General features: G+C 38.8%; 1 protein-coding gene across 10 annotated transcripts in view; it reads right to left on the bottom strand.

The window, feature by feature from the left end:
- The window catches only part of Cntn4 (contactin 4), a 1022510-nt gene that overhangs the window by 141361 nt on the left and 866704 nt on the right, over positions 1-14445 (bottom strand). For all 10 annotated transcript variants that reach the window (XM_006506197.3, XM_006506196.3, XM_006506198.3 and 7 more), the window contains one exon: positions 8265-8415. In XM_006506197.3, coding sequence (XP_006506260.1) covers positions 8265-8415 — 151 coding nt within the window. The remainder of the gene's footprint in view (positions 1-8264; positions 8416-14445) is intronic.

Genomic DNA, 14445 nt, shown 5'->3' with positions numbered 1-14445 from the left:
CAATAGGTTATTTTTGAAAGTAACTATTTACAGGAAGCAATTTTCTAAGATGACTTATGTACTCCCCTGTTTTACTAATCTAAGTTCACTAAACAATTTTTTCCCTCTTGGAGAGGTCTGTGAGGAATAATTACTATTGTTCTCTGTATTGATGAATAAAGGGCTTCTTTTCCTCATGAATGATGCCTTTAATTTACGGTGATATACTTTGAAGAAGACATTCAAAGAAATGACCAACATGATGCAGGGCAGGGGGTGACAAACTCTATCGTATGAAGAACATCAGGAAGAAATGGGATATTCGAGCTTGGAGAAGATCTAGAAGAAGCAGTGAGAGTAGATTTCCAGTAAGTATACAAGGAGAAAAGGGGAGAGAAGTAAAAAGGGATTAGATTTTGTTAATATAGCTTCAGAAAGCAGAACCAAAAGTGAGCGGATGGCACTGGGAATATCATTTGTTGTCTAGCTGGGTCTCCATCATTAGAAGTATCTGGGAACTGATGAAGGATAAATCTCGTGTGGATTCTTGTTCTGGATGAGAGATGGGATCTGTAGGGATTGTAGGAGGAGGCATTTGGCAACGGTGTCTACCCATCCTGATTTCTCAGGTTTTGCAGTCACAGCTAGATTTTTTTAGTAAACCTTGTATATCACTCTCAGTCTATGTCAGTGGTTCTCAACCTCTGGGTTGTGACCTCCTTGACAAATCTCGTTGGCAGTAGCAAAATTAGATTTATGAAGGAGCAACAAAAGTAATTTTATAGTTGGGGGTCACCACAGCATGAGGATCTGTATTAGAGGGTCACAGCATTAGGAAGGTTGAGAATCATTGGTCTAAGTGGTTGAAGGGGGCTTTTCTCCATATGCTTTCGAATATAATCACCTGACCCATATTCCCCCAATCGGCCCAAAAGGTAATCGGATACTCCTTGAGTACACATGCTTCAGAGAAGAACTCAAACCAAGGCAGGCTTAGTTGTGACCCAGTGAATCTATTCTGGAATGTCTGTGACCACTTGGGATATAGGGCAAACTTACAACTAATGGTGACCCTCATAGTACCAATAGAAAACAGTTTATTGGTGAATAGAACCAAGGTAAATAGGGATGCTGAAGAGACACAAACAAGCATGACAGACAGTTCTGATGGTTTATCACGAGCTATGCTTAGAGTCACAGGCTACACATCATATTCTCAAGTAGGCAGCTAGAAAATTCACTTTAGTACTTAACCTGGTTAGAGATTAGTCTACCTTAAAATCATAAAGGTCCATCCCAACGGATATAATGGTTATCCTTGTATTTAAAATTCTAGGAGTTTAGGTTATTAATGGTTCTACTACTTCTGCATATTGATGTTTTTGTTACAGCATAAAACCAATCTTACTTGCCTCAAGGGCCTTCTGTCGAAAAACTAAAAGTAAACAAAATAATCAACTTTCTTCAGTTAGTAAGCTTAATTGCTCAATTCATCCAAATGATTGGGACTATTTCCATGGTGACGAGCGGTCCCTCCCGAGGACTGAAATAGTGAGACTGTTCTAAACATCTGATATCACTAACGTTAATAGCTTGGGGAACGTATAAGAAAATAGGAAACGTTCCATGGACGTATGGATGTGGGGTCTACCCTGGAGCAAAGCTAAACAATTATTTTACTTTTTCAACTTTAATTTGGGTGGTTGGGTTAATTTAAGTAAAGCAAAGTTAATATGTTTTAAATTCATAAACAAATAGAAATAATAATTTTATAACTATACATTTAAAGCAATTAACTTACTGATGTTAAACCAGTAATTCTGAGGATCTAGCCACTGAACTAACACAGCCACTATCATCTGACTTTAAGATAAAAGATGCTGTGTTTGCTTCATGTTCCTCCTTATGCTTTTATGGCAAACTCATTAACAGACAGCTAAGCAGTTGAAGCTGGAATTAACTAGCAATTGATAAGCATGATCTGACCAAGTCTTTAAAAAATAAAATTGGATTTAGGACGAACGTTAATAAAATATGATGATAGATAATGAAGTTTTGTCTTGGTGTAGTTACACCAGTGCTTTGTAATTAAGGGATTAATAATTTGTATTCAAAGGTTAAAAACTTCACTATTTGATTGTGAAGAGTCTAGTCTCAGTAGAGAATTAAGGCTAATAAGGCAGTATGTTAGAAATTATTACTCAATACTAATTACCCTTTATATTAGTCCACTATCTCAATCTTCTCCTAAAATATGGATTATAATTTTTTGTTTACAAATAACACTTATGATTGATTTTGTTCATTTGTCCACTTAATTATCTTCCATTTCTATCAGAAAAAAAGAGAAAAATAGCATTTATTTTTGCCAATGAGGAAACAACAGTTAGGTTTGTTTGATGTCTAGCTCTTTAAACTGTATGAAGTATTCAACAGGGCAAGTATTTTACTTGGAGATTAAAAGCATGCAACCAACTTGCTGTATAGATTCATGGGACTCATGGGACTCATGAGTTATGATTGTATTAACATGTTAAAAAGAAGTGGTCTTTTGTTTCTAAGAATCAGAATTTCAAAAAAAAGAAAGAAAGAAAAAGTACTCTAGGTATCTCTTGTCTCCTGAAAATTGGAATGGTCTAACAACCCGACTTTCATCTTCATGTGGCTATGGGGCAAGGATGTCTCCTTTATGTTCCACTTGGCTGGATTTGAGAGAATCTACATGACCAAATCCATTCTACTTGATACCCATGAAAAGAATGTCGCAGAGACATGAGAACAGAGCTCCCATATGGAGATGATGTGCTAATATTGATGCTTTGGGACCAGCCTGGTGACACTGGAGGTGGAGGTGATAAATAGCAAGAACTAAGTAACAGCAGGGAGTATCTTCAGCTGAAATACATTTTCTGTGTTTAAGGAATGTGAAAGCATCCTTGATGTCTATAAATGAAACCAACCCAACTTGAACAGAGAAAACTTTGTAGTAAGTATAATGGTGGAAATCATATATCCAATGTATTTATCCTAGAGAAACTGGCACAATAATATACTATTTTCTAAGAGAAAATTAAATCAGTTATAAGAAAGTAGTTAAGCTCTAATGGTACTAAGCTTTAGTGGTACTAAGCTACCATTAATGCCATCTAAAATAGTGAGATGGCACGTATAAATAGGTGTGCATGGTTGTTTCTTTTCTTGTGGGTATATAGCAAGATTATATTTTTCTTTAAGGTGGCGCTGGCTTGTTTAGATGAGTGTAGTATCAGTGAACACAAAGTTTCTTCATTTCCGGCCTGAAACACTAAAAGGCCATGCATTTGACCCTTTTTATTATGCAGCAGTAAAGCTACAGAAAGAGCCAGTCTTCTGAGGTAATACTTGTAGGAGAGCAGAGCCACCAACAGATCTTTGCTGATATGTATTGTGCTTTTTTTTAGATCACCATGGCTTCTTATACTAGCATAGTGTACTCTCCACTAGCATAGTGCACTCTCTATACTAGCATAGTGCACTCTCTATACTAGCATAGTGCACTCTCTATACTAGCATAGTGCACTCTCTATACTAGCATAGTGCACTCTCTATACTAGCATAGTGCACTCTCTATACTAGCATAGGGTACTCTCTATACTAGCATAGTGCACTCTCTATACTAGCATAGTGCACTCTCTATACTAGCATAGTGCACTCTCTATACTAGCATAGTGCACTCTCTATACCAGCATAGTGGACTCTCTAGACTAGCATAGTGCACTCTCTATACCAGCATAGTGTACTCTCTATACCAGCATAGGGTACTCTCTATACTAGCATAGTGTACTCTCTATACTAGCATAGTGTACTCTCTATACTAGCATAGGGTACTCTCTATACTAGCATAGTGCACTCTCTATACTAGCATAGTGTACTCTCTATACTAGCATAGTGCACTCTCTATACTAGCATAGTGCACTCTCTATACTAGCATAGGGTATTCTCTATACTAGCATAGTGCACTCTCTATACTAGCATAGTGCACTCTCTATACTAGCATAGTGTACTCTCTATACTAGCATAGTGCACTCTCTATACTAGCATAGTGCACTCTCTATACTAGCATAGTGTACTCTCTATACTAGCATAGTGTACTCTCTATACTAGCATAGGATACTCTCTATACTAGCATAGTGTACTCTCTATACTAGCATAGTGCACTCTCTATACTAGCATAGGGTACTCTCTATATTAGCATAGTGTACTCTCTATACTAGCATAGTGTACTCTCTATACTAGCATAGTGTACTCTCTATACTAGCATAGTGCACTCTCTATACTAGCATAGTGTACTCTCTATACTAGCATAGTGCACTCTCTATACTAGCATAGTGCACTCTCTATACTAGCATAGGGCACTCTCTATACTAGCATAGTGCACTCTCTATACTAGCATAGTATACTCTCTATACTAGCATAGTGTACTCTCTAGACTAGCATAGTGCACTCTCTATACTAGCATAGTGTACTCTCTATACTAGCATAGGGTACTCTCTATACTAGCATAGTGTACTCTCTATACTAGCATAGTGCACTCTCTATACTAGCATAGTGCACTCTCTATACTAGCATAGTGCACTCTCTATACTAGCATAGGGTACTCTCTATACTAGCATAGTGTACTCTCTATACTAGCATAGTGTACTCTCTATACTAGCATAGTGTACTCTCTATACTAGCATAGTGCACTCTCTATACTAGCATAGTGCACTCTCTATACTAGCATAGTGTACTCTCTATACTAGCATAGTGCACTCTCTATACTAGCATAGTGCACTCTCTATACTAGCATAGTGTACTCTCCATACTAGCATAGTGTACTCTCTATACTAGCATAGTGTACTCTCCATACTAGCATAGTGTACTCTCTATACTAGCATAGTGTACTCTCTATACTAGCATAGGGTACTCTCTATACTAGCATAGTGCACTCTTTATACTAGCATAGGGTACTCTCTATACTAGCATAGTGCACTCTCTATACTAGCATAGTGCACTCTCTATACTAGCATAGGGTACTCTCTATACTAGCATAGTGTACTCTCTATACTAGCATAGTGCACTCTCTATACTAGCATAGTGTACTCTCTATACTAGCATAGTGTACTCTCCATACTAGCATAGTGTACTCTCTATTCTAGCATAGTGTACTCTCTATACTAGCATAGGGTACTCTCTATACTAGCATAGTGCACTCTCTATACTAGCATAGTGTACTCTCTAGATTGGTCCTCAATAATTTCTCAAACTTCATTCATGGTTTTGATGTGTATTTAAGTCTCATTTTATAGAGCATTTTATTTATGTATATTTCATTTTATTTCTCTGTCTCCCTCTGTCTCTGTCTCTCTGTCTTCGTCTCTCTGTCTCTGTCTCTCTCTCTCTCTCTGTGGGTGTGTGTGTTACCTGTGTATGTGTGGATGGAGATATGGAGGCCCAAAAGGGGCATCAGATACTCTGAAGCTAGAGTTGAGGCTGTGTGCCACCAGACATGGATGCTGAATGTGGAACTGAGGCACTCTGCAAGAGCCTTCTTTAGCACCATATCATTCTCTTAATGTTATATCCTTAAACAATCTTAATTTTTATTAATTGCCTTATTTATTTACATTCCAAATGTTGCCCCCTTCCTGGTCCCCCTCCACGAGTTCTTCAGCCCATTTCCTCTCCCTTTTGCTTCTGAGAGGATGCTCCCATACCTACCCATCCAATTCCACCTCTTCCCATTAGCATCTCCCTTCCTTGGGGCATCTAGTTGCTACAGGACTAAGCACATCCATTCCCACTGAGGTAAGACAATATACAGTGGGGGCCACAGATCAGCCCATGTATGGTATTTGGTTGGTGGCTTAGTCTCTGGGAGCTCTGAGGGGTCCTGGTTAGTTGATACTGTTGTTCTTCCTATGGGGTTGCAGTCCCCTTCAGTTCCTTCAGTCCTTCCCCTAACTCTTCCATAGGGGTCCCGCACCTCTGTCCAATGATTGTAAACCTTAAAAAATGCAGCTTTATTCTAAGCAATGCACATGGTGTATACTCGTTATAATTCAATTATATTTAAAAATATGTGACTATTATATGTAATCTCACAGAGCACATTTTGAGAGACACTAAGGCAGAATGGATTGCTCCCTGTGTTTCAATAAGAAACCCTGTTTTCTTCTACTGTCATATTGATAAATGGACACAATATACCTGTCAAAGTGCCTTCCAAATATTTGTCTTATTGTCCATAGACCAGCAGTGCAGTCATGTTTGGTAAGAGAAGCTTCTTTTTGCCATAATTAGTGCTTTCTGTTTGGATTCGTACTGATGTAAGCGCTAAGAACAAGTTACTGCTGAATGCTCAGACCTCAGTGGGTCATCTATATCATCTCTTTTAAAGTTAATAAAGCATAAAGGAAGAGGGGGCAGAAAATCCAAAGTGTGCAATAACATGGGTACTGTCTTGTAGGTAAGATAAAGCTACTATACTGATATTATATTATGGAAAGAGGTGGGCCCCGTGAGGCCCCACTCCTTTAGGAGTTATGGGCTGTTCATGGTTGCTGGGGGGAGAAAGAGACATTTTCTTCAGTGGTGTAGTCACTGGTCCATGCTCCTATAAGGAACCCTAACTGAATTCATTGGATCACTGAAAAGCAAAAATCAAGATATAAAATCAGAAGGGAGATTATATAGGGAGAAAAAGGGAACCTACGATAGTGGAGGAGGACAAGAGAAGGTAAGGGGTGAATACAATTAAAATAAATAATATGCATATGTAAAAATGGCACAATAAATTCTATTATATATAATTAATATATGCTAATAACAATAAAAGCTATTTGCTTTCAATTTACAGATTTGCCTTAAAATTTGAGTGTCATTTCGGTATTCACTGGCTTGCTTCCTTAATGTATCAGGAATCAGAAATGTCTATTGTGAAGCTAATATGTGTGTGGATATATATCACTTAGAAACCATACTGTTTGTTTATAAAACTATTAAAGTGAACAACATCATCAGTGCAGTGATCTAATTTGTATATGCAAATGTGAAGGTGTACAGGTGTAAAGGGTAGATACACACATTTTTAAACGCTTCCTTATTGGATCTATGAATACTTGCCCTTTAACATCAATTAAAATCATTATGTATACACCTGGTAAATCCTGTCTTATGGGTGACAAACACAGGCTCATGCATAATTACCCTTTTCCAACAGATCGAATATATTACAGAAAGGAGTAGAGGATATTTTACAGGGGTGACAGCTAAGACAAGGTCTTGGAGGTATGTGTTACTTGGTAAGCTCTGATGTCAAACTCCAAGTAACCCATACAAATTTGCATCCTTTAAACAATATGCTTTCTGAATGCAATTCATGTATTATAGGAAGCAGAGGCAACTAATTTAGATATTTCAACAAATCTGGTGCCATGAAGAGATACGAATGAAATAATGACCAATCACACAAAACCATAGGCTAGAGGCCGCTTACATAACAGCAGGAGGCACAACAGATATTGCCAAATACTTGAAGAGTTGTCATGGTTTGGTACTACACTGACTTGACTAAGCCAAGGAATTACAATGGGTAGGTGTACACAGAAAAAGTTTAGGCTTAAAGTGTATATTTAGCTGCTCACCTGCAGCTCATGAAATCTCTGTGTGCTTGGAAGGCTTTCTAGTACACTGATATAAAGAAAAGACACATGCTCTCTTGCTTTTCTCTTGCTCTTGCTCTCCCTTTCCCATTCCCTTCCCTACCCCTCTTGTGCTCATGGCCAGCCTCAATTTCCCTTCTCTTCTCTCTCTTCTCTTCTCTTCTCTTCTCTTCTCTTCTCTTCTCTTCTCTTCTCTTCTCTTCTCTTCTCTTCTCTTCTCTTCTCTTCTCTTCTCTTCTCTTCTCTTCTCTTCTCTTCTCTTCTCTTCCTCCCCTCCCTTCCTCTTCACTTCCCTTTCTCTCTCTCCCTTTCCCTTTCTCTGCCTCTACTACCCTCTTAACTCACTCCCCATGCCATGAATAAACTCTATTCTATATAAAGAAGAAGAATATGAAGGAGGAGGAGGAGGAGGAAGAGGAGGAGAAGGAGGATGGGAGGAGGAGGAAGGGGAAGAGGAAGAGGAGGGGAAAGAGGAGGAGAAACATGGAGGTCAGAGTTACCATTGTCTTATATACCTTCTGGATTTGATTATTTGCTGAGGTATTACAGAAAGATAATTTATCACAAGTTAAATAAAATATTTAAAATATTTCAACACAGTACCTTTCATTTTCTCTTAATATTTCTCTTCCCTTTCTCCAGGTGTAGACAGGTCTTGGGGATGCTTTTGGCTTGCACTCAATGACAACTTCACCTCCCACTTTGACAAGTGTTACTCTTTTTAAGAGTGTTCGGGAAAAATCTGGACTTTCAGCTAGAGAAAATATAGAAAAATAACAAATTATTATGGAAGGAAGAAGCACATCGGCTTTTTTTCTTTCTGTGATAGTTACTTAGTATAGATCATCAGAGACAGGAGCTAAATTTTTTTTTCTGATGGAAACCATGCAGCACTGTACATTTGAATGGGTTATTAAAATTTAATTCATGATTTATATATGATAAAGTGCAACTTCTCTACGGATATATAACTTGATGGATTTTGTATCCTCCAACATGAAGATCAAGATAGAAACATTCTTAGCCCCCTGTGGAGGATCCTCTTAAAAAATTTATTACACCTTCAAATGGACAAAACTTTAAAAATTTAAGAGAAGCAATAGGGAAAGAAACAAAACAAAAAAAGCTGCATTTGGCAAGTTTCCTGATTATGTATGCTAACATGGTTCCCTTATCTGACAGTTACTGGTTTGGTCTATAACACAGCATTCTCCCTCCATCCCTTTCTCCCTCCCTCCCACCCTTGTTATCTCCTTCCCTTCCTCCCTCTCTCTCTTGCTTCTCCACTTTGTCTTTCTCTGTCTCTCCTTCTGTCTCTTTATCACTGTCTGACTCTGTGTCTCTGTCGCCATCTCTCTTTGTTTCTCTGTCTCTCTCTGCCTCTGTCTGTCTGTCTGCCTCTCTCTGTCTGTGTCTGTGTCTCTGTCTCTATCTCTGTGTCTCTGTCTGTCTGTCTGTTTATCTGCCTGTCTGCCTGTCTGCCTGTCTGTCTCTCTGCTTCTCTGTATCCATAAAAGAATCCTTATATCATCTCCTTCTGAGAGTCTCTCTTTACAAAGAAGGGTTCTGTTCAACATTTGTCACCAGTACCCAATACAATCCTTGTCCTATTTAGAAGAAGTCATTGGCATTTGGTATAGAAATTTAGAAAATTGTGTTACATACTCAGTTCTATTGCTCTAAAGAATCTACTCACATGGATATATTGCGCTGTACTGACATATTAATAAAATCAAATAATTACTAGTTTTTTAAAAAACAAAACACATCATCTTTAACCTCATATAAACAAGCAAGCAAGCAAGCAAGCAAAGAAAGAAATCATTAATTAATAAAACCTTTCTGAAAGATCTCTGTTTTCTTCTGAGTTTATTTAGTTGTTTATGGAGGAGGAAGTTTTGAATAACCAGATGAACCATTCTTCTTTTGTAATTTGTGCCTTGATTAAAATTTCTGATTCCTTGTGAATTAACTTCATAAAATGAAGCTTTCAGTTCATGGTGAAGACAACATTTAAATCCAAACTAAAAACGACTTAAGTAAAGACTGAAAGTGAGTGTGTATACACATATGGGGTGCATATCCACAGATTTTTAAAAAAATATAATTTTTAATTTGATTTCTTCTTCTTCTTCTTCTTCTTCTTCTTCTTCTTCTTCTTCTTCTTCTTCTTCTTCTTCTTCTTCTTCTTCTTCTTCTTCTGTTTTTTCTTCATTTACATTTCCAATGCTATCCCAAAAGTCCCCCATACCCTCCCCCCACCACTCCTCTACCCACCCACTCCCACTTCTTGGCCCTGGCTTTCAAATTTGCAAGACCAATGGGCCTCTCTTTCCACTGATGGCCAACTAGGCCATCTTCTGATACATATGCAGCTAGAGACATGAGCTCTGGGGGTACTGGTTAGTTCATATTGTTGTTCCACCTATACGGTTGCAGATCCCTTTAGCTCCTTGGATACTTTCTCTAGCTCCTCCATTGGGGGCCCTGTGATCTATCCAATGGCTGACTGTAAGCATCCACTTCTGTGTTTGCTAGGCCCCGGCATAGCCTCACAAGAGACACCTGTATCAGGGTCCTTTCAGCAAAATCTTGCTAGTGTATGCAATGGTGACAGCATTTGGAGGCTGATTATGGGATGGATCCCCAGGTATGGTAGATGGTCCATACTTTCGTCACAGCTCCAAACTTTGTCTCTGTAACTCCTTCCACGGGTGTTTTGTTCCAAATTCTAAGAAGGGGTAAAGTGTTTACACTTTGGTCTTCGTTCTTGAGTTTCATGTGTTTTGCAAATTGTATCTTATATCTTGGGTATTCTAAGTTTCTGGGCTAATATCCACTTATCAGTGAGTACATATCATGTGAGTTCTTTTGTGATTGGGTTACCTCACTCAGGATGATGCCCTCCAGGTCCATCAATTTGCCTAGGAATTTCATAAACTCATTCTTTTTAATAGCTGAGTATTACTCCCTTGTGTAAATGTACCACATTTTCTGTATCCATTCCTCTGTTGAGGGGCATCTGGGTTCTTTCCAGCTTTTGACTATTATAAATAAGGCTGCTATGAACATAGTGGAGCATGTGTCCTTCTTACTGGTTGGACCACATGTACATATATGAACCACATGCATTTGGTGACAATAGAGGGCAGAAGGAGGTGTCAGATTTCCCAGAACTGGAGTTACAGATGGTGGTTGGGAAGTCATGCACGTGCTGGTAGCCAAACCTGAGTCCTCTGAGAGGGCTGCAAGTGTTCCCCACTGGTGAGCCACCTCTCCTCTCCCTATAGGCCCATTTCATGAACAGATTCAAACCACAACTAGCAATTTTTTTTTTAAATAAAGGACTGAATTGAACCTGGGGCTTCCAGCACTCTCCCACAGGGCAGTGTCTACAGAGTTCTTATAATGTTTTTAATTTTGAGATAAGTTGAACCAAGTTTCTCAGACTTGCTCTGCAGCAGCTGTAAACCAGGAATACCTTGAACTTATAAGCCTTTTTTCTCTCAGTCTCCTCCAAAGAGGAGATGATAGGCCTTCACCACAAAGCTTAGCTATAACTACTGACTTTAAAAATTCAAACCAAGCTATAGTAGAAATAAATTGACTTTTATGAAGGGCTTCCATGTTAGAAATATTTGTCAGAATTGCCTAGGTACAAATGAAGATGAGAAGGCTACGGTGTAATGGGTGCTATAATGCACACACCAAGCTGCTATCACATGCCAATCTGAAATGAAATGAATCACTGAGCTGCTGACGATTTGTGCTCTCTGTGTGTACTTTGAATTCATACCAATCTATAATTCAAGGAATACCTTGTTAGTGGTCAACCAAGTTGGCAAGTAAAGTACAAGACTGCTGCATTTAATGAAAATTGCATGTTGGAATATTGTACTACAAATAATGTCTTACCAGTATGGTCTACAAAGTTACATCATAAAAGTAAAAGGGCTAATGGAACTGATCATTAGGTCAGACCTACTAAACACGTAGGGAATAAGATACTAACAAAAATATCTTAGGAAATACTAAGTATGACTAATTTTTTTTTAATTTTTAATATTTTTTATTACATATTTTCCTCAATTACATTTCCAATGCTATCCCAAAAGTCCCGCATACCTCCCCCCCACTTCCCTACCCACCCACTCCCCCTTTTTGGCCCTGGCGTTCCCCTGTACTGGGGCATATACAGTTTGCATGTCCAATGGGCCTCTCTTTCCAGTGATGGCCGACTAGGCCATCTTTTGATACATATGCAGCTAGAGTCAAGAGCTCCGGGGTACTGGTTAGTTCATAATGTTGTTCCACCTATAGGGTTGCAGATCCCTTTAGCTCCTTGGGTACTTTCTCTAGCTCCTCCATTGGGAGCCCTGTGATCCATCCAATAGCTGACTGTGAGCATCCACTTCTGTGTTTTCTAGGCCCCGGATAGTCTCACAAGAGACAGCTATATCTGGGTCCTTTCAGCAAAATCTTGCTAGTGTATGCAATGGTGTCAGCGTTTAGAAGCTGATTATGGGGTGGATCCCTGGATATGGCAGTCTCTAGATGGTCCATCCTTTCGTCACAGCTCCAAACTTTGTCTCTGTAACTCCTTCCATGGGTGTTTTGTTCCCAATTCTAAGAAGGGGCACAGTGTCCACACTTTGGTCTTCATTCTTCTTGAGTTTCATGTGTTTAGCAAATTGTATCTTATATCTTGAGTATCCTAAGTTTTGGGCTAATATCCACTTATCAGTGAGTACATATTGTGTGAGTTCCTTTGTGATTGGGTTACCTCACTCAGGATGATGCCCTCCAGGTCCATCCATTTGCCTAGGAATTTCACAAATTCATTCTTTTTAATAGCTGAGTAGTACTCCATTGTGTAAATGTACCACATTTTCTGTATCCATTCCTCTGTTGAGGGGCATCTGGGTTCTTTCCAGCTTCTGGCTATTATAAATAAGGCTGCTATGAACATAGTGGAGCATGTGTCTTTCTTCCCGTTTGGGACATCTTCTGGATATATGCCCAGGAGAGGTATTGCTGGATCCTCCGGTAGTACTATGTCCAATTTTCTAAGGAACCGCCAGACTGATTTCCAGAGTGGTTGTACGAACTTGCAATCCCACCAACAATGGAGGAGTGTTCCTCTTTCTCCACATCCTCACCAGCATCTGCTGTCACCTAAATTTTTCATCTTAGCCATTCTGACTGGTGTGAGGTGGAATCTCAGGGTTGTTTTGATTTGCATTTCCCTGATGATTAAGGATGTTGAACATTTTTTTTCAGGTGCTTCTCTGCCATTCGGTATTCCTCAGGTGAGAATTCTTTGTTCAGTTCTGAGCCCCATTTTTAATGGGGTTATTTGATTTCCTGGAGTCCACCTTCTTGAGTTCTTTATATATTGGATATTAGTCCCCTGTCTGATTTAGGATAGGTAAAGATCCTTCCCCAATCTGTTGGTGGTCTTTTTGTCTTATTGACGGTGTCTTTTGCCTTGCAGAAGCTTTGCAGTTTCATGAAGTCCCATTTGTCAATTCTCGATCTTACAGCGCAAGCCATTGCTGTTCTATTCAGGAATTTTTCCCCTGTGCCCATATCTTCAAGGCTTTTCCCCACTTTCTCCTCTATAAGTTTCAGTGTCTCTGGTTTTATGTGAAGTTCCTTGATCCACTTAGATTTGACCTTAGTACAAGGATCCATTCTTAAATGGATTGATTCACATTCTCCTACATGATAACAACCAGTTGTGCCAGCACCATTTGTTGAAAATGCTGTCTTTCTTCCACTGGATGGTTTTAGCTCCCTTGTCGAAGATCAAGTGACCATAGGTGTGTGGGTTCATTTCTGGGTCTTCAATTCTATTCCATTGGTCTACTTATCTGTCAGTATACCAGTACCATGCAGTTTTTATCATAATTGCTCTGTAGTAAAGCTTTAGGTAAGTATGACTAAAATTTAATGCTATAATTAATCTATATCAAATACATGTAAATCAAATATATGAAACTAAAAATTCTTCATTTCACATTCTCTCTCTCTCCCTCTCCCTCTGTTTGTGTGTGTGTGTGTGTGTGTGTGTGTGTGTGTGTGTGTGTAAACATAACTAGGTGGAGGAAATGAAGTTGAGTTCAAATTGCAGAAAAGCTAAGTACTACTTCCTAGTGAGGTATGAGACATAAACTGCATCTGCAGACTATGAACGTGGTTGCCTACTATCCCCTTATTCCACAGCCTAGCTGTGTTGCTCTGCATTAGTAGCCTATTGGTCTAGTTGCTTCAATAGTAAATTCATGAACATGTAAGGCAATGATTCTAATGCTGCAGCCCTTTAATACAGTTGTGGTGACCCCTAACCATAAGATGATTTCTTTGCTACTTCCTAACAGTCATTTTGCTGCTGTTATAAATAGTAATGTAAATGTCTAGAAAACAGGATACCTGATATTTAATTTCCCGTGAGAGGGTCATTTGACCCCTACAGGGGTCACAGCCCACAGGTTGAGAAGTCTGACGTGAACATTTGTGCTATGTTGATATCTTTTACTTAGCAATTGCACATAAGCTGTGCTCTGTCATAGGAAAATGTTTTAGCAGAACAGACTCCTTCTCAAATTAGGTAAACATCCAAACTGACACAAAAACATAAAAATAAAATCAAGTCTTCTAGAGATCTTTTAAAGGGAAAATTTGAAATAATGTTACATACCCTTTCTCATAAAAAAAAAATCTCTTCTTACCACTCTATCTTTCTACACACATGCATTTATCACTCTAGGCAGATATTTTCATC

This window comes from Mus musculus, chromosome 6 (assembly GCF_000001635.26).
Source record: "Mus musculus strain C57BL/6J chromosome 6, GRCm38.p6 C57BL/6J".
Classification (NCBI taxonomy): Eukaryota; Metazoa; Chordata; class Mammalia; order Rodentia; family Muridae; genus Mus; species Mus musculus.
Note: the sequence above shows the minus strand (reverse complement) of the source record. Positions and strands in the feature narration are given on the sequence as shown.